The sequence below is a fragment of the Gobio gobio genome (assembly GCF_949357685.1).
Source record: "Gobio gobio genome assembly, chromosome: 8".
Taxonomy (NCBI): Eukaryota; Metazoa; Chordata; class Actinopteri; order Cypriniformes; family Gobionidae; genus Gobio; species Gobio gobio.
The window spans coordinates 31,260,368-31,280,359 of NC_137114.1; the positions used below are offsets into that span (position 1 = coordinate 31,260,368).

At 36.8% G+C, this 19,992-nt stretch overlaps 1 protein-coding gene across 3 annotated transcripts; it reads left to right on the forward strand.

The window, feature by feature from the left end:
• The first annotated feature begins 266 nt into the window (after positions 1 to 266).
• Positions 267 to 19,785, forward strand: hif1al (hypoxia inducible factor 1 subunit alpha, like). Of its 3 annotated transcripts, none has more exons than XM_079824252.1 (15): positions 267 to 430; positions 9,442 to 9,632; positions 10,301 to 10,452; positions 11,480 to 11,564; positions 11,706 to 11,818; positions 12,640 to 12,827; positions 14,413 to 14,519; positions 14,735 to 14,882; positions 16,116 to 16,360; positions 16,461 to 16,597; positions 16,675 to 16,770; positions 16,864 to 16,994; positions 18,040 to 18,151; positions 18,259 to 18,379; positions 18,493 to 19,785. In XM_079824252.1, the coding sequence occupies exons 1-15, from the start codon at positions 408 to 410 to the stop codon at positions 18,570 to 18,572; spliced, it is 1,929 nt and encodes a 642-aa protein (XP_079680378.1). In that variant the 5' UTR covers positions 267 to 407; the 3' UTR covers positions 18,573 to 19,785. The 3 variants fall into 3 exon arrangements, with proteins under 3 accessions (XP_079680378.1, XP_079680380.1, XP_079680379.1); XM_079824254.1 differs by lacking the exon at positions 267 to 430 and adding an exon at positions 5,284 to 5,346 and having other exon boundaries at positions 18,493 to 19,778; XM_079824253.1 differs by lacking the exon at positions 267 to 430 and adding an exon at positions 9,075 to 9,305 and having other exon boundaries at positions 18,493 to 19,778.
• Positions 19,786 to 19,992: the final 207 nt, after the last annotated feature.

The window sequence follows — 19,992 nt, forward strand, 5'->3', positions numbered from 1 at the left end:
ACCTCTGTTTCACAGACAAGGCTTAGTTACAAACTAAGTGCCATTGTTTTGTCTCAAGACGCACACAAGTATTTTTTCTAAGGCACGTTTATAAAAGTTACTTAAATGTCCTAATTAAGATAAGATATAATCCTTAATCTAAGCCCTGTCTGTGAAACCAAGCATATATTACTTGCTTTTACTAATGTTGATATCATAATCAGACCCATTCGACGATCATTTAGTTTGTTATGATTGCTCATCCCCGCCGTGACTTTTATTTTGACACCCAGCACATCTACAAAGATTAGTAGTCGAGCCTCTTTAGAACAGAGATAAACAAGCAGCAGACGACGACGTCTGCCATCCATTCAAGCATTACAGATACAGGACTCAAAAGTCGGATTTGCATTGATTTCATTGGAGAGATGGTGAACTCTGCGATGAAAAGGTAATGCGTTATTCTTACAACAGCCTTTACAGAAGGTATAGCGTGTGGATTTATAATAAGCGATAAAGGGGGGAACGGGTTTGGCCTCATGTGCGTGCAGTCGGTGATATGCGTTTTGTGCTTGGTTTTGCCGGAGTGTTTGTTTTTAAGTTTGTAAAGGCAATAGGCTATCGGTTTTTATTGTAGACAGCAACCAAACATAACATTTAGAATAATAAACCAGAGGCATTGAACTCTAAAAATGATAATTTTGTACCAGCTGAGCTTCAGTAATGTCTTCAGACAATACAGGACCGAGTGGTCTTTAGGACCACATGCATGAAGTGAAGGCAATGTTCTTGGGATTTGTTTATACAGTCAGAAAAACGATAAAGTCCTACAATGGCGCTACACCTTTGTTCTATGTGACCATAAGCTTGCACAATCCATGGCATAAACTGTTTCTTTATAATGGTTGGTCAACACTTTCACATTAAGTGGGTTGAATGAGCACTTTTAGAGGTGTAAGGAGGACACATAAACGGTGACTTCAGGTAAATGGTGTCACTTATTGACATGTAATATGACTGTCAAATAGTGACCAAATTGCATGAATTCACCAAATATATACAATTTGTGAAATAATGCTTGGAAATCCATCAAATATGCATTCATCCCTCGCCAGATGGGCTTAAAATTGAATGTTTTTTTGTTTGTCCCAAAACAACTTCTGTTTTTCCTCCTTTATGCAAAAGACCGCAAGTTCCTCTGTAAAAGTATTCAACATTGTAGCTTAATATATTTTATTAAAACTAACAAACTTTAATCCTTCATTATGAGAGCATTGTCTTCTCTAAAAATTTTTATTAGCATATTTGAGGTTAATATGTGTAATGTATTTAAATCAAAAATACAATGCACTTAGCCTATTGTGTTCAGAAGGTACAGATGTAATTGCATCCAGACATTGTATAGTTAGTACATGGTAGTAAAAATACACTTAATACTAAGTAGTTCATGAAGCTACATGTGCAATATTTATAAAAGTATGATCAAAATGCTCTCTAAAAAGGAGTACTGCACATCACACTTCAAGACTTCCCCAAAGTGTTTCTGTCAACAACCTACATATCTGAAGGAAATGGTCACACTTTCAGAATGGGGCCAAGTACATTTTGTTCTTTGCTGTCTTACTGCCTGTGTTCAACCTTACTTTTGGAATAGCTTCTATAGTATGCCCCTCCCATCACCGTGCAAAAGAACTTCGCTGAACCTCTCACATGACCTCTCTTGCTCGCTCAGTCAGTCCGAGGAACTGCAGTTGGAGTGAGTCCAAGGAATCAAAGACGCAATCCTATTGAAAACAAACGTCCCATAGCACTTGTCTGACAAAATGACTTAAACCACAGGGTTGACGAGTGACGATAAAGTATATCTGCTGCAAATTTGCTGCACTAAGAGTTTGCAAAGAGAACACGGTGTTCCTGAAACAACCTATATGAGAAGAAACTAACTCTCTAGACCTTTTCTCATATGGATATGTTCACATTGACATCGATGCTTTGCAAGGATCAGTAAGGCTGGGAGTTATAATGTAGGTCAGTGTAGAAATAGTTATAGTTGTGTAGTGTAAATGTCACCGGTCATACAGCTTCATGTCCTGATGTACCACCAGATTCAGATCAAATCAGTATAACATCTGATATGAATGTTCCTCTCCACTAAAGCCTGTCATGCTGCCATTATCCTGTGAGGTTCAGTGGAGTTCATTTGAACAGGCTGGGATGAATTGCATTGCACTTCCAGACCCTCCTACTCTGATATGTGGTGTTGACATTTTACCAGAATACATAATAACACTCGCTGTAAATCCCTAGCCACCCTAACAGCACAAGGGATGGGCGTGTCTGTTGTGACGTGGCTGAAGGACACTGTGTTCCTGCATTCATTTACAAGAGCTTTGAACATGAGCCTGCATACGTGTGCACTACAATTATCACATTTTGGGGGTCTGTTTTGAAAGAAATGAATGCTTTTATTCAGCAAGGATGCATTAAATGGATCAAAAGAATCAGTAAAGACATTTATAATGTTACAAAACATTTCTATTTCAAATAAATGCTGTTCTTTTAAACTTTCTATTCATCAAAAGTTTTCAACATTGATAATTATAAGAATTGTTTCTTTAGCATCAAATCAGCATATTAAAAGGATCATGTGACACTGAAGACTTCAGCTTTACCATCACAGGAATAAATTACATTTTAAAATCTATTCAATTGAAGAGGTTTTAATTTTGTAATAACATTTAGCAATATTTCTCTTTTAATGCTACATTTACTTACTAAATGTAGCATTGGTGAGCATATAACACTTGTGCTAAAAAAGTTTAGGCATCAAAACATTATGATGTACAGACTACAGTATGAAGAAGATATTCTTCATGATATTTTCTGAAGATTGTTTGTTGGCATTTAGATAGTCGACTTGAAGCTATCTTGAACTTGAACTCTTTAGGCGTTTATTGTTATGATTAGGTTTATCTCGGCTGGATTTAAGGACTTTAAATATAATTCGCTCTGTAGATCTACTAGATCTTATTACTCACAGATTGGATTGCAATGTGCAGCACAACCAGTTTATCCTGCTAATACATTCCCAGTATCTGCAAAGCCCAAATTTTGTTATAACGGGTAATCTTACATTATGCACCCAATTGTTTTTTATCAGAACAAATCATCTCCAATGTTGTCATGAGTGTGATGGATGAGCACTTTCTGTGAGTTATTTTTAGAAGGGGTTGATGAAGGTGTTCGAAATGGTCATTCTGTATGAGTTTCTCCCACTGTGACCACCGGCTGAGAGCGGATTATTGTGTAATCTGATGTGGTCGCCTGGGGCTTGAAATTTGATACTGGGTCTTGCATCAGCTTGTCTCAGATATTTGAGCTTTTTGTTCTGACCTAAAGCATGTTGCCTGAGTTCCATCTTGATAAGATTTATGTCTTGTACAATGATCATCACAGTAATCAGGGGTTTTATCACTCGAAGAACAAAAAGGTGTTTTATTGTTTTATTTTACTTTTAGTGTTTTATGAAGAACAAAAAGGTGTTTTATTGTTTTATTTTACTTTTAGTGTTTTATGTTCTGATTACTGCTGGTTACAAAATAAATTCTGTTTTATATGCGATATCTTGATAGCTTGTTACATTTGTTTAGATAGATACATAAAACCACATGCTTTCCATTGATTGCTCTGCTTTAGGACTTTACTCTTCATTTGAAAGTTTTATGTTTGAAGTTAGAATAATATTTCTGTGAGATGATTGTATATTAACACTTAAATGAATGATTTACTAATTTCATTCTTTCACAAACCGAGATTGCTGTAGTGGTTGTAGAGCTGCATGATTTCTCGATGAATTGAGAATCACGATTGTTATTGTTTAAAATAGAAATCACAATTCTGAATAGACCACTAAACAAAATAACATGTATTTTACTAGAGGTTCTGACAATATGTTAATTGCTGCAGTCTATTTAAAAATATTTAATTATTTAGATTTTTTTGAATGAATGATTCAATGACTCGCTCATAAAGATTTCACTTGTTTCATTACAGGATGAATCAGCCTTTTGAAATGAATTTCTTAAATGAATGATTCGGTGACAAACACATTTTTAACATTCAATTGTCGCCACCTACTGGTGTAACGATGTCATTGATGCAATATTTGTTTGTATCAAGTTAAAGTTTTTACTTTCAAAAGGTGATTTACTCTATTTTGATCGCTACCGTAGACATCAGTGTTTATATCCGAACTATAAACCCAGTACTTCTGTGATGCTTTTAATTATTGTAACACAGAAACGAAACGGCTATGTCTATAAAATTTTAAATAAAATTTAGGATTAAGATCGTGTGTTTTGAATAGAGATTGCAATCTTTTTTTTGCTTTTTTTTGGCAATGATTAACATTGACCAATCAGAATCAAGTATTCCAATCCACAGAGCCACGTAATAAGCCCCGTTGTTATATTAGTCATGTGGTTATAAATAGTAATTTTGGTGGTAATGCATGACTGTTTGTTTGTCCTAACTGAGTGAGTCCTTATACAGACTTATTCCTGTGTGTTGATGTTTTTTAGTACACTACACGTCATTCGTGTATGATTTGGAAGAGGAATGTTTTCTTTACCAAAGTGCACAGAGCTTTACTTGACTGACCACAGATTACGTGCTGAATGAAACCATGTGGCTGGAAAAAACAAAAAAGACGTTTATTAACATGTTTAACTCGCGTCATATCGTCAGTCGAGTGTTTGATATTTCCTTTTTGTGAGCTGATGTGGTTTATCACAGAATGAGGCAGACGATTCATTATTTTATAGTATTCAATACAGTGATGAAGTCTATGTCGATTAGCAATATTATAATTTATAATAAATCCTTAGACATTTCTAGTGATTTTTGTCATAGGCTGCTTGCATGTTAACAAGTTACCCTGCAGTTTTTTGTAAAAATCATTTTTCTGTAAAATATTTATTATTATTATTATATTTATTCTTAAATACTCAATTTTTTAATGATGAAAATGTTATTGTAAAAGTAATATTTATTATTTTGTTAAATATTATTTTATATATATATATATATATATATATATATATATATTATTAACAATAATCATTATTATTATTATTAGTCATAATATATAAGCACAAAATGTTTTCTGTAATACACACACACACACATATTTATACACTAGGGCTGTCACCGTCAATGCATGTGATTTTAATTTAAAATAATTTAACGCAAATAAATGACAGAAGAATGTGAAGCTGCGTCATTAACGTAATTTTCGTCTCGCAGTTTGATGGTGAAGTCGGGAGTTTATCACAATCACACTGAGCATCTACAGCACCTGTAACCCTGGTAGGAGGAAATTTCCATTCTAACTCTTTAACTCGATTTTGCTTCTCTGTTTGTGATCGGGCCATTTTAAGCTGTTAAACTCTGGGAAAGTGTTCAGTGATCCAGGAATCGAATTCATTCAAACAGTCCAAAACAGCGCTAATGTACAGATGGCCAGGCTGATTATATCAGACATATCAGAGAGAATAGAGACTCGCATCACGTTTTTAGTGAATTATACATTCCAGTGTGTGCTTTGCTATAAAACACGAGCTCTGTTGTATTCTGCTATTGTTTCTGAAGAGCGCAATTTTGGTGTCGTACTGTAAGTGCGTGAGAGTCTGGTATATTGATGCACAAAGAACAAACCGTACATTCGCATTGTTTCCACACGATTTGTCATATGTACGTTGTTGTGTTTAGTAATCGTAGGTTTATGCCGTCATAACGGTTGATTTAGGAGTTTTTTTTGGCATCTCCGTGTGGTCCTGTTCGGTATCGCAGCTTGGCTTGTCTAAAATGAAAACAAATCTCGTTGTTTATTTTGCTGGATATAGCAAAAATGATGACTATTAATGTGTTTAATGAGATAAATGGAGTATGCTTAATTTTACGATAAGTGTGCGATTAATCACGATTAAAAAAATGAATGATTGACAGCTTTAATATACACACATTTTGCATTTGTAAAAAAATATATTATAAAATAATCGCATTTTAAATTGCAATTTTAACCAGAATAATCGTAATTAGTTATTTTCCTCAAATCGTGCTGCCCTAGAAAGGTTAATCCAACACTGTATATCTAAAGGAATACAGTGCTGAGCTGGACAATGCCAAAAAAAAGTAATTATTGAAATTTGGGGTCCGTTTTGAAATAAATTGACTTTTAATTCTGCAAGAATGCATTCAATTGTTCAAAAGTCATCAAAAATGTGTTTTATCAAAAAATAACATTAAAGCTACACTATGTAACTTTTCCGTCCACTAGAGGTCGCCTGTTCAAAACAAAGGCGTAGTGTGATGGCCACGTTTGAGCGCAGAATCTTGGGACATGTGGTCTTCACCTCACAGCCGGTGGAAAAGAGTCAGGATAGGACTCGGGCAGAAATCATGTTCATGGATGCGATCATTAACATTACTGTAGTATGAAGCAGAGCAGAACCGAGTGTTGTGGAGCTGAGCAAGGCCGCTGGAGCAATTGAAGAGCGGGACTGTAATTATGGCTTAGTCGCCGGCGGGACTTTTATTATGACACGGTCGCCGGTGCCACTTCCTCTTTTCCTCTTACATAGTTCACCTTTAATTACAATAACACAATAAATCAGTGCAGATAGCTAGGTATGCTAAATATTAGGGATGGGTAAAAAATATTGATTTCTCTATTTTAATCGATTCTCAATTTTACAAAACAATATTGATTCTTAAATTCCAAGAATCGATTGGTCATCTTGTTTTCAGTTAATTATTTAAATAAACATGTAGCGCACCTCTTCCCATCCAATAAATCAAAATAATGTTTGTGCTTTATTACTATTGATATGAAACAAAGTCTCAGATTTCAAATTATGTCTATTATTTTTTACGAAATTCAAAAACATAAATACCTTTTTGGCGCTGTGGTGCGAGATCGCTCTGCTGCAGCTCAAGAGAACCGGCAGCGCGGAGCAAATATGAAAGGATCTTCTTCCGCCTTAAAGGATTAATTCACTTTTAGATAAACTTTTGCTGATAATTTACTCACCCCCATGTCATCCAAGATGTCCATGACTTTCTTTCTGCAGTCGAAAAGAAATTAAGTTTTTTGATGAAAACTTTCCAGGATTTTTCTCCATATAATGCACTTCAATGGGCTCAATGGTTCAAGGTCCAAATGACAGTTTCAGTACAGTTTCAAAGGGCTTTAAACGATACCAGAAGATAAATAAGGGTCTTATCTAGCGAAACGATCAGTTTCTGCGAGAAACCAAGCAGTATTTACCAAGCACTATTATTTTACCTCTTAACAGACAAACGTGATCATCTCTGAGCTCAGCCATAACTTCCACTAAGTGAGGTCAAAATACGAGCCTGGTCATAGATATATCGATCGTAGATGCCTCATTCTACTGATCCTTCCAAGCGCTAATGAGGCATCTACTTATACATCTATGACCACGCTCGTATCTTAAAAAACTTAATTTCTTTTTGACTGAAGAAAGAAAGACATGGACATCTTGGATGACATGGGGGTGAGTAAATTATCAGCAAAAGTTTAGTTAAAAGTGAACTAATCCTTTAATACCAGTAACAGTGCGGAATAAACATGAATGAGCATCTTAAGGCCTGTTCACATCGGGACGATTTTCGCGCGTGTTTATCACCGACGTTTAACGCCTCGTGACTAAACAAAGGGCGCCAATGTCAGTGTGCACACCGACGCACAAAACGCCAGCCGTAAAAACGTAATATAAAAAAAAAAACGCCTCGGGTTAGTTTTTTTATTTTGACGCGGCGCGTTATAAACTGGCCGACCAGTGAGATCGGCGCTTTTGTTCACGTGCCTGGAGCTGCTGTAGTGACAGTAAAACACCACTTGGTGGGGCTCAAGCTCAAAACGGTCTTGCCGAGCACAGATTGATACGACGAAGAAGTAGTAAGTAGACAAAGAAGAAGATGTGCAGCTAATGCTGCTTGCCAGTTAGCAAAAAGTGTGTGTGAATGGTTTTGGCCATAGACATACTATGTCTACTGTTTTGGCAAGCACGTAAATACTGTCTCTTCTTTTTCTGTGTGACAAGCGAGTGTCAGAAGCGTAAAGTGCCGCAGCACCACCTTGTGTACCGGGAGCGCATCTACTGAATGAGCACGTTCACTCGGCGCATTGCCAGTTGAAACACTCAAGACGCGCCGAAAAACGTCACGAAAAACGCTGGCGATAAGCGCGCGTGATATTCGTCCCGGTGTGTACAGGCCTTTAAAGTGTGTTAAAAGGTACAGGGCAACTTACCGAAATCCGTATCATGTCACAGAATCGCTCAATCAGTGTTTCAACCACAGAAAGACGCAAGTAAAGCGGCTTGTAAACAATGTCATGTGACATCACATTTACCTCAGAAAAAACATATCCCGTGTCCATAAACTCATTAGTCAGCTAGAAAAATGAACTCTAGAGAGGAGCATTTTGCTAATTATATGCACCACATTACAAAGGCTATTCATTGTCAATGTTTTTCTATATTTAATGCATTGCATGTATGTATGTATGAATAAATCTGGCATGTTTTTATGACAGCCACCATTTAAATGTTTATATTTCAAAAAAACTAATTGGAGTAGAATTATGATTTATGTAATTGTAAAGTTAATATTATAACTTTAAAAAAAAAACATGATTTAGTGTCATTTAAGTGTTTGTATACAAATCTGTTAATTTTTACCTTCAATATAGGCTAATGTAGTATCAACTGACTCGCATAGTGTACAACATTTAGTTTAGAAATTTTGTTTTCCTTGAGAAAATGTTCCATGTATTATACCTGATACATATCCAAACTAATCAATATTGAATTGAATCGAAAATCGAGTCGAATCGAGTTGTGAAATTTGTGTCAATACCCAGCCCTACTAAATATGTTATTTATGTTCATAAAGTCTGTGCTGAGAGTTTTGGAAACGGCAGAGTTCAGTCCTGATCAGAGCACAAAGGAGGTCACAGACTGAGAGCTGGGAGGGACTCTGTCAGATAGGAAGCCAGGGGGGGGGGGGGGGGGGGGCTGTCGGACAGGCTTTACTGTCATAAACGACCCTGAGTTCTTCCACATACTTAAAGCATGTGGAGGAGGGGAACTGGAGTGAAAGGCACCGAGTAAGGGCTTTCCCCCCTTCCTTTTTAAAAAGTTAACTGGGACTCTCTTTTGGCAAGACTAGGATATACGGCACACAAGAACACAGCAGTAATTACAGCCAGGAAAACTTTGAGGAGAAACAGAGAACAAGATGTAAGAGTTGGAGAGAATGGAATGTTTTTTTTTTCTGTTGGTGGACAGAAACAAGGCTTCTCAACAAGGATTGGATATTCAGAATTTGGTCGCTAAATAAGTTTTTTTTTTTTCTTTCTTGTTTTTCCTTATTTAGGCCCAGTTTGGAGCAGCGGAAGGTGCGTTCTCGTGACGCAGCACGCTGTAGGAGGAGTCAGGAGACTGAGGTGTTTTACGAGCTGGCCCACTCCCTACCCCTTCCACGACGTATCGCCTCCCACCTGGACAAAGCTGCCATCATGAGGGTGACGCTCAGCTATCTGCGCATGAACCGCTTGATCCAATCCGGTGGGTTCTGCTGAAATCAAGCAGGAAATTGAATGATGTGTAGCAGTGGTCCTCAATTGGTTGGTCAACCCAAAAATGGGTCACAGGTCTGTTTTAATAGGCCTAGAATTCATTAAATTTGGTAGAATAAACCTGGTTTGTGATCACCACAGTGTATCTGTGCAGGCAATTAATGGATGCCAGATGCATGAAAACATTGAAATTCTAAAGACGTTTCGTAACCAACATTCAAAAAATAAAGGTTGTTCAAATAATCAGTTTTTTATAGTTCAGTTTAATACATTTCAGTGTTTGATTGTATGGACCTTTTGTTTTGCATTATAAATAATATCGGTACTGTGTTTTCATTATCACTAAAGTCTTAATTAATTCTGAAATGCTGATTTGCTGCTCAAGAAACATTATCAGAAATTGTGCTGCTTAATATTTTTGTGGAATCGGTGATTTAAAAAAAAGGATTCTTTGAAAAGAACTGCATTTATTTTAAATATAAATCTTTTGTGATTATAAATGTCTTTACTGTCACTGTTGATCAATTTAATTAATCCTTGCTGAATAAGTGTTCATTCATTTAGGAATAAAATGGGGAAAAAATAGAGCATGTTTAAAAACTTTTCCTTTGGCAAATATTTATGCTAGTGCTAATATTTGGTTCTTGTTGCATACAGCCGGGCCGACCAAAACAAAGACTGAGGAAACTGAGAATCCCGCTGATGGCTTTTATCAGCAGGCACTGGCTGGCTTTATTCTGGTGATGACCGAAGAAGGGGACATGATCTTCCTCTCAGAGAGTGTCAACAAATACATCGGCATAGCACAGGTGACTGCCGTCCCTACATATTGAAGTACTGCACAAAAACCTCAGCGTGAATTTCAAAATGTGGAGCATTTCAAACATGTTGGCTGCAGTAGAGCAACATGGCTCAAGAATAGTGTCACTTTGCTGTGGTATGCGGTATAATGTTCAGGTTACGTGTGTGACCAGACCCCTTAGAATAGATCCATTCCTGAGGGAACACATGCAGTCTAGTGTGTTTTTTTGCTGTAATCTATCAGGAAGGAATTATAATGTTTTTATGGAGGATAGTGAGGAGTAAAGTGGCTCAGTGGTTCATGTAGGTTGTCTACAAACTGGAAGGTTGGTGGTTCGATCCCCGGTTCCACCTGACCAAGTGCCGAGGTGTCCATGAGCAAGACACCTAACCCCAGCTGCTCCCAACGAGCTGGATGGCGCCTTGCATGGCTGACACCGCCGTCGGTGTATGAATGGGTGAATGTGAGGCAAAAATGTAAAGCGCTTTGGATGGCCGTAGGTCTGTTAAAAAGCGCTATATATAAATATAAATGCAGTCCATCCATAAAGCAATGATAAAAGATTGATTAGGACTGAAATCCATATAATATAATGGAATGTTATATTATAATATATAGTAATATATAATCTCTTAATTGTGTTTTTAGTTGTCTAAATCATTGTTACAGTGAGGCATTTAAAGAAGGATAGTGAGTGAATTGATGGAAAGGACATGAAATCTTATACAGATGACCTACATTCTCTCTTTGAATTGCAGTTATAGAGTTCATCTAAGTTGAAACAATTTCAGGTGATTAATTTCTGAGAGTCAGTCAAATGCATATTCCAAACTATTTAAGTATGTAGTACATAGAAAAAAATGAAGGTGCAAAAAAGTCACATGACATTATTCTGGATAAATTAATCGGTGAAATGCATAAATGTTAATGTTTTCTCTTTTCTTAAATAATCACGGTATTGTTTTGGTATTGTTCACGGTATTGTTTTGACGGAATTTGAAATTCCTGATTATTTTTGATGTGGTGTTGTACAGCTGGAGCTGCTTGGACAGAGTGTGTATGAGTTTGTTCATCCCTGTGACCAAGAAGAATTGCGAGACATCCTCACCACAAGACCAGGTAATAAAAGATTTCTAGCCCAAAGGATATTTTTGGCTTTGTTTTAGCTGCAATGCAGAGACCTACCTACTGTTTATTGACTTATTTTACAAAGTGTTACTGAACATGTTTGGGACTGACCAGGACAATTTTCATCCTCAGGTATTTCAAAGAAAAAGACCGGGATGTCGACTGAATATAATTTTTTTCTTCGGATGAAGAGCACACTCACCCACACAGGAAGAACAGTTAATATCAAGTCTGCAAACTGGAAGGTACACAAACTGTGAATATTATGTTCAAATGTGATTACTGTAGGAAGAAAGGGTCTGTAAATGACCCAAGCCACATTCAAACTTGCAAAATAGCAACTGGACAGTGTGTGTCCATGTGCACTGCGCACCATATATATATATATTTTTTATATATATATATATATATTATGCTATGACATGGTTTAATCAATACTGGTCTTGTACTTCCTTTAGCTATTTTCACACGCAGCACCTGTTGGCTCATATTTAGCAGGTGTAGATTGCTCTGAGGGGTATGCAGGACTGTATCAGTATTACTGCTTCACATCAGCTTGGCTCTTTGTTGAGCTATGGGGTCAGGTCCCATGAGTGCATAAAACGGGACACAAATATGCAGAAGGCAGAGGTCCAACTATACTCAAGACAGAAGGCACTAGTCCAGCTTGGCCGCTTGCTTCACATGTCATGTTACTCAATGAAGCTCACCCATGGCTGCATTTATTTGAACAAAAATACAGGAATATTGTAAAATATAATTAAAATAACTGTTTTATTTGAATATATTTTAAAATGTAATTTATTCCTGTGATGGCAATTCCTCTGAACCTCAGGATAATGGCAGCATGACAGTCTTTAGTGGGGAGGAATGTTCATGTCAGAATCTTTTTTTTAATTTTTTTATCTTTAACATTTTAAATGCCTTTACTGTCACTTCTGATCAGTTTGATGCATCCTTGCTGAAAAAAAAAAACACCAGTGTATATTTATCCAAAGTGCATTGGACTAACTTTATAATAATATATAATCATTTTTAAATAGCATTTTTTCATTTCTTCTCCCAGGTCCTTCATTGCACAGGATACATGCAGACCTTCAGCGCTGATGATGAGAACTCGCTCCCTCCTGGCAGCTTCCTGACTTTGCTGTGCGAGCCCATTCCTCACCCATCCAGCATTGAATTCCCACTAGATAGCAGCACTTTCCTCACACGCCATAACATGGACCTGACTTTCACACAGTGTGACGGACGGTAAGATGTTTAGAAATGCAGAAATACATGCTCATGCATATTCTCTTAGATGTACGCAGCTCACACTCAAAAGGTCATGAAAGTTCAACTATTTCATGGCCGCGCAGTGTCTGACTCCAGTGGGTCAGCTGAGTTTCTCTGTGTACGAGTGTGCTTAGTTCACCTCTTTGAGGTGGCGCTGTACTGTGTCCAAATTCACCTTCCTACTCACGGTTTAATTGCTCTCATACGTACAGTGAGTGAATCTAACATCACTCAGTCTATCTGCAAAAACGAATTCGCCTTGTAGCTGCTAACGTTTTATTCTCACTGGCTGTTTCTGAAATGTGTACGTGTGACAGCTGAAGGCAGATTTCATTCATGGTGTGCGAAAGCATGTGACTCGAGTTTCCTGTGTTTTTCTCCCAGCTTGCACTTAGAGCACGGTATATTTATAGTCTCACTGTTGGGATCGGACACAACAACAACAGTGAATGTGAAATTGCAGTTTTTTTTAATTGAATACTAATTGAATGAGAGAAAAAGACTCCGAAATAATGGCAAGAATTGTCCTTACAAGCTTCATGCAAAAACAGACTCAATCGTGTGCAAGACCAGTGTAGTCAGATTCACAAACAAATGACTCTATGAATGATTCATTAAAAGAACCAGCTCATAAAAGACCCTTAAGAAACTTATAAGTTACCTATTCAGACTGACAAATCCTCACTGAATCAGTCAGCTGAAAACTTGCTGAATAAAAATTCATTTACTGAACTGCTTCCATGTTAAAATGTGTAATTACTGATTAGTTGTTCATATTAGGAATGTTCATTTTGTTTTTGTTTGGTTTTTTTCCAGAACCGACATTCAAAGCTCATTAACCATTTAAAGATCATGTTAAATTAGAACCTTTAACTTATCACTGAGAACATGACACACTGAACAGCAAACAGAGTACAATTACTCAAATTGCATTACCTAAACTTAGTAGGGTATTCCTGCAATACCGGAGACTGCAGTTAAAGGAATGCATTTCTAGGACCCTTAGTTTTTTTTTGTATGTATTAGCAGTTTATAGCAGTTTTGAATGGCACGTACTATGCAATTCTGTATTTTTATTTTTATTATTCAGGAATTTATATATTATCCTAACCAACCCCTTACTTTAAACAGACACTTGTTCCTGTTGGGAACCCTCTTGAAATAGTTAACCTAATTTGTTTCAATATATGAGCCTCTATATTCTGGTTTTAAATTCAGTTTTCTTGGAAAGACACTATATTTCTGTGTATGTGTGTGACTTCATTAGCTTAACAGTGCGGTAAACGGTAAATGCACAGATCTGTGCGTACACAACGCTGATGAATGAGGCCCCAGGTCTTCTCTGTTGGAGTAGAATTGGCTGGAAAAACTCTGGTCCTAAAACTGCAGTTCTGCAGGAATATAATATTGCCCAAACTTAAGTTTTGTTTCCGTTTTCAGCTAAATTTAAAACTTTATTTATTTTTTAATTTTTTTAATTGGTGTTATCGCTATAATACATTGTATTTTAATATAAGTTAGGAGACTTAAAATACTAATTGACTGCTCTCTGCGTTCATAGAGTCACTGAGCTTGTTGGATACCAACCTGAAGATCTGATTGGCCAGTCTGCCTATGAGTTTTATCATGCCCTTGATTTTGACCATGTGACCAAGCGTTTACACATCTGTAAGTTGTTCTTCATTCTTTTCTGTGATTTCCTAGTCTTTTTACAATACATTAAGCCTCAACTCTAACCATAACCAGTGAACTTAATTTGTTGAAAATTCTGTGACAATATTCACAATAACATTGTTTTGTTTTGATGTTTTCTTTTATAGAATGAAAAAATGACCAATGCCAAACTGTTAACCTCTTCCTTATCTTTTCGTATGTACTTGCAGTGTTCTCCAAGGGCCAGGTGTGCACCAGTCATTACCGCTTTCTGGCTAAGAATGGAGGATTTGTCTGGACTGAGACTCAAGCCACTGTCCTCTACAACAGCAAGACCTCTCAACCTGAGGCTGTGGTCTGCCTCAACTTTATCCTCAGGTAGCTCAGTTTGAATCAGTGTAACATCGGCCTCTTGTGCCCTATATTTTTGTCCATCATTGCTGGTGTTATTTGAATATAATTAATGTACTATTTTGGTTTTTATTAATATTTTGAAAGTTTTTTTTATAATTTTAGTTCATTTTAGTAATTGTCACTTTTATTCATCTTTTTTTCTAACATTTTAAATTTCAGTTTTAGTAATTTTACTTAAAATAAACGATAATTAGAAATGTTGTTTAACCTGTTAACGTCACCCCCCTTTTTTGCGCATTGATCTGACTTTAAATGGTTGTAATTCATGAATGCTTTGGAATACAGACCCTTAGGTTGGTCTCTTTTTTTTAAAGAATCACAAGTGAAAGGTTCAAAGAAAGCGTAATAAAGTTAAAGAAGTCTAAATTTACTGTAAACCAAATGTATTGAACTAAACATTTATTTTATACAAAATATATATTTTACAAAATAATTTGAACTCATAAGGGGCCATTAGCGTGACACCGTTTTCAACTAAAAATGGAAAACTTTTCATGCGTTTTGGTCGTTCATTTACACGACAATTAAATTTTTGGGGCCTGAAAATGTAAACTTTTGAAAACGGTGTTCAAAGAGCAAGTTTTTAACAACTACAAAAACGCACATTTATGAAAAACTGTGACGTCATGCATATTATGTGTTCAGTCTATTGGTGTGTAGTTTTTCTTTACAAAGTATGACATTGCCAACTACTGGCCTGGCATGCATAATGCATGCATAAGACGCATTTAATGTGCATTAAATGTGTATTAGACATACAAAATGTGTATTAAGTATGCGTATGTAAGGATCATTTTGACATTTGTTGTCGTCTGTATGCGAAAAAAGCAAAAGGGAAAACCTTTTCCATTTTTAGTACTTCGTTGTCGTGTAAACGTACCCTAAAATTTCTAGAAAGCCATATGTGTAATCAAGTTGTTACAAATCTGAAAGCCTGTGAACGCAATGTCTAATTTCAAAAAGGTTTTCACAGGACAAATTTGAGAGTTTAAGCTTTCGAATGATATCTAATTTATGATGATTGCTAAAAAAGCAATACGTAAACGCACAAAAAAGTGACCATTAACAGGCTGTGTTATATTAGGTAAAGTTATTTTGTATATTTCATTTTATTTCCGTTGTTTATTTTATTTTATTTCATTTATTTTATAACCCTGGTGTGAAAGGAGGAGTAATTCTTTTATCTCTTTCTGGCAGTGGCGTGGAAGAGGCAGATGTTGTGTTATCATTGGAACAGACCTGTGAGAAACCAAAGCCCAAAGCTGAGAGGCTAAATGTGCTGGAGGAGGAAGAGGAAGATGATGATGATGATGAAGAAAAGGAGGATAACTCTGACATGGAGGAGATCAACTCTGCAAAGCTCTTCCTCCAGATGAAGGATAACCCAGAGGAGTTACTGCAGCTGGCACCTCACTCTGGAGACACTATCATTTCCCTAACAGGTGCTCGCAATCACGCTTTCCTACAGAACAGGAGCGTTTGTGATTGGTCCTCTAGAATCAGTTTGGTTGTGATCCTAATATTGCTTTATATTAATCACAGCGGGTGTGGAGTTGTCCTTCTGCCGTCCACCTAGTCCCAACAGGATCCCAGAATGCCCTCAGGAATTCTGTACGCCTGTACTCCGCCAGCTCCTTTCTCCAATATTCGACAGGCCCACCAACTCTCCACCTGCTGCAGTAAGTATGAGATTTTATGTTTGTCTGGGTGTCAGTTGGTTTGAAGGGTTTATCTGACGTTTAAGGGTCTGTTTTAGAGCCCTGCTGAAGAGCTGCCCATGGAGATGGAAGTGGTACAGAAGTTCTTCGCCCTCAAACCTGAAGAGAGCGTAACTCTGAAAGGACAGTCAGAGGTAGTTCTCAAAATGAGTTTTAGATACCATCTGAGGTGTTTTATACACGTTTGAGAGAAGACACAGGTGTTTAATGCTTTCATTCTCTGACAGCCTCTGGATGAGCTTGATTTGGACATGCTAGCTCCATATATCTCCATGGATGATGACTTCCTGTTGACCTTCCAGCCCCAGAGTGAAATGGCTGCATCTTTGGAAATGATAACGCATACTTCAAGGAAACGGTAAGGAATGATAAAGGAGCATTCAGATGATGATGAATTCAACATATTCAGAATGTATCTTCAAAACGATTTGGTTGTTTCAATTGACCGTTCGCAAAGACCCACCCCCTTAAGTTACTGTTGCTGTGTCCAACAAGCCATGGCGCTCTCACACCACACACGCTCACGTAGAGAAAATACATCGCGGAGCAACGAGGATACTGACAACACGCCGGCAGACAGGACAGAGCAAGTTACTTTTGATATGAAACAAAGTCTCCACTTTGAAATTGTAATTTTTAAAAGAAATGTAAACAATAAATACCGTTTTATGGCTCTTTAATGTGTCGTGATCGCTGTAGTGCCTCAGTTAAAGCTGCTCGTGAACCGATTACCTCTTCCTTCTAGTTCATTGAAAAGCATGACATAAACATGACTGAACACTAAAAGAAATGTTTCAACCGTGGAAAGACATCAGTACACACCGTTTTTTCAAGTCCACCAACGTTAATCTCCTGACTGCTTTGTCGGACAAAACGGCAGATTCGGCGATGTGATTGGTCAGATCGCCTGTCAATCAAACTTGCGGCGAAGGTTGAATTAATATAACATGCTTGGGGTCTGGTGATATAAAAAACAAAAAAGTCTGCATTCATCAAAATACAGTAACAACAGTAATATTGTGAAATATTATTACCATTTACAATACCTATTTGTCTTCTATTTTAATATATTTTCAAATAATTTATTCCTGTGATGGCAAAGCTGAATTACTCCAATCTTCAGTGTCACATAATCCTTCAGAAATCATTCTAATATGCTGATTTGGTGCTCAAGAAACATTTCATTTTTTTCTATGATTCTTTGATAAATAGAAAGTTCAAAAGAACAGCATATATTTTAAATACAAAGCTTTTGTAATTTTATTTATAAATGAATCAATTGAATGCATCTTTTCTGCATAAAAGTATACATTTCTCAAAAAACAAATCTGACTCACCCCAAACTTTTGAACAGTCGTGTATAAGATATTTAATGTCCCATTCTATGTTTTTTTCCACAATAGATGTTTAGAAGATGACAAGGAAGATGACATTCCTGTTCTGGCTGCAAAATGGGAGAAGAAACAGATGAGCAGCTCCATAGAGGAACAGCTTCTCCTCAGCCACACGTTACTGGTAAAGACAAATGATTCATCTGTTATTTGTGGGCTTTCACCTTTTAAACTTAATTCACACAAAACACTTGGTATATAAAATGTTTCAGAGTGGGGTTTTTTTTGTAGCAGAGTGGCATGTCTGACGATGCTGACGAAGAATTTGAACCGCCACCTCAAAAGCGAAGTCAGCTTTTGACCGATAGGGACCCATTACTGGGCGGAGCGCAGGCATTGTGCGATACAGCAGGTATGGGACATTATTTTAAATAGTCCTGTTGAAGATCAAGTTAATTTGTAAAAGCTTACTCCTGTTGAAGATCAAGTTAATTTGTAAAATCTTACTCCTTTTCTTCTCAACAGCTCTCATGAGGGACACCTTCCTGTCACGCCCACCTGACTTAATGCGACATGTTGCTGAAACAATGCCGTCGCTTACTTGAAGAATAAACAATTCTCAGCGAATACAGTGACCGCTAACAGGGAGGGTTATGAATAACCCTCTTATCACTCAACATGTATCAACGTAACATGTAATTCAGAGTGTTTTACGCACAAAACACAGGAGGGTAATTAGTCTAAACATTCAATTACACATGTCCAAATGTCTTCTTTTTTTTAATATATATATAATTATGCCCCAATACTGTAATCAAGAGTAGCTAAAACAGACTTTAGTTAATAGAATTAGTATAATATAGTAATTTGTTATGAACTGCCCATTCTCAGCAGCCCCTGATTTTTGATTTGTCAGTAGATGGCGACATTTCTGAAGAATAATGGTGTTCCAGTCACCATGCCGTTCAGTCCAGTTTCTTCCAAAGCACAAATGCAGCCAAAAGGGGGTCGAAATCGAAGCTAAACTGGTCAGGATATGTTAGAAATGGTGATAACGGGATGCCTTAATCTAAACCTATAAATCTCATAACCTCATTTGGCTGTACGTTTATGGTGAAGCTTCACGAGGTGATTTCTTACAGCGGTTCAGTTTAGTGCTAGAATCATGGGCTAGGCTGATTTCGAGTGGAGGTGATCATGCTTTTGAGTTAATAGATTTTTCACTGATGCCATAGCTGATAAACGCAACAAATACTCTATCAGTGATCATCTGACTTTTATAAAGCATTTTATATACTTTTGCAATTACAACTTGTAAGTGAATCTATACTATGCGTCTTTGGTGTTGAACTACAAATATTACTGTTTTCTGTTCTTGTGTCTCTTCCAATATGTCGAATGATCTGTAATGGTTTTCAAAGAGGCTATGGTGTTGTCACTGCAGTCGCCTTGTCCGATGTCATAGTTTTGAATCATAACACGAGATGCTAAAATGACATTTGCTTGAAAGCATTCACAGCAAGCGATCATCTTCAAGCTAGTTATTTGTTGATGTTTCTCGATCTTTTGGAGTTTTTTTTCAGTTGACTGTGATTGTTATATTCCCCTGATTTCTGTAGCTAGGACAGACACGACTCAAGGGGCCTTACTCAAATGGTGTCTGATAATATGCACGCCTTTCTCATATGGATAACAGTTCTTCTGATAACTTGGACTTTTGTGTGTTACTTTGTGTATTTTTGTATCATTTATTTCCTATGTATGTATACCTTTTATTGACTGATAAAGAAATAAACATTTTAAATGCTTTCAAAACGTGCTGTGTGTGTACTAATGTGTGCAAACGGACATCAAATATTCTAAATCACCTATTCATATTGATTATTTAAAAGCTTTACTTGTTTGTCACAATCTTTCGTGTTTTACTCAACTCCATATTCATTGCGTAAAATTTGTTGTCTAGGTAGATGGACATGTTTTGAAGGGGCTGTTCACATTTGAGTTCAAAAACAAGATGCAGCGGCG

Excerpts from the sequence above, each read along its gene's own strand:
- hif1al (XM_079824252.1), top strand. The coding sequence starts at position 408 with ATGGTGAACTCTGCGATGAAAAG. Across the intron at positions 431-9,441 it reads GTGAACTCTGCGATGAAAAG|GCCCAGTTTGGAGCAGCGGA; the intron begins GTAATGCGTTAT and ends TTCCTTATTTAG. Across the intron at positions 14,520-14,734 it reads GACCAAGCGTTTACACATCT|TGTTCTCCAAGGGCCAGGTG; the intron begins GTAAGTTGTTCT and ends ATGTACTTGCAG.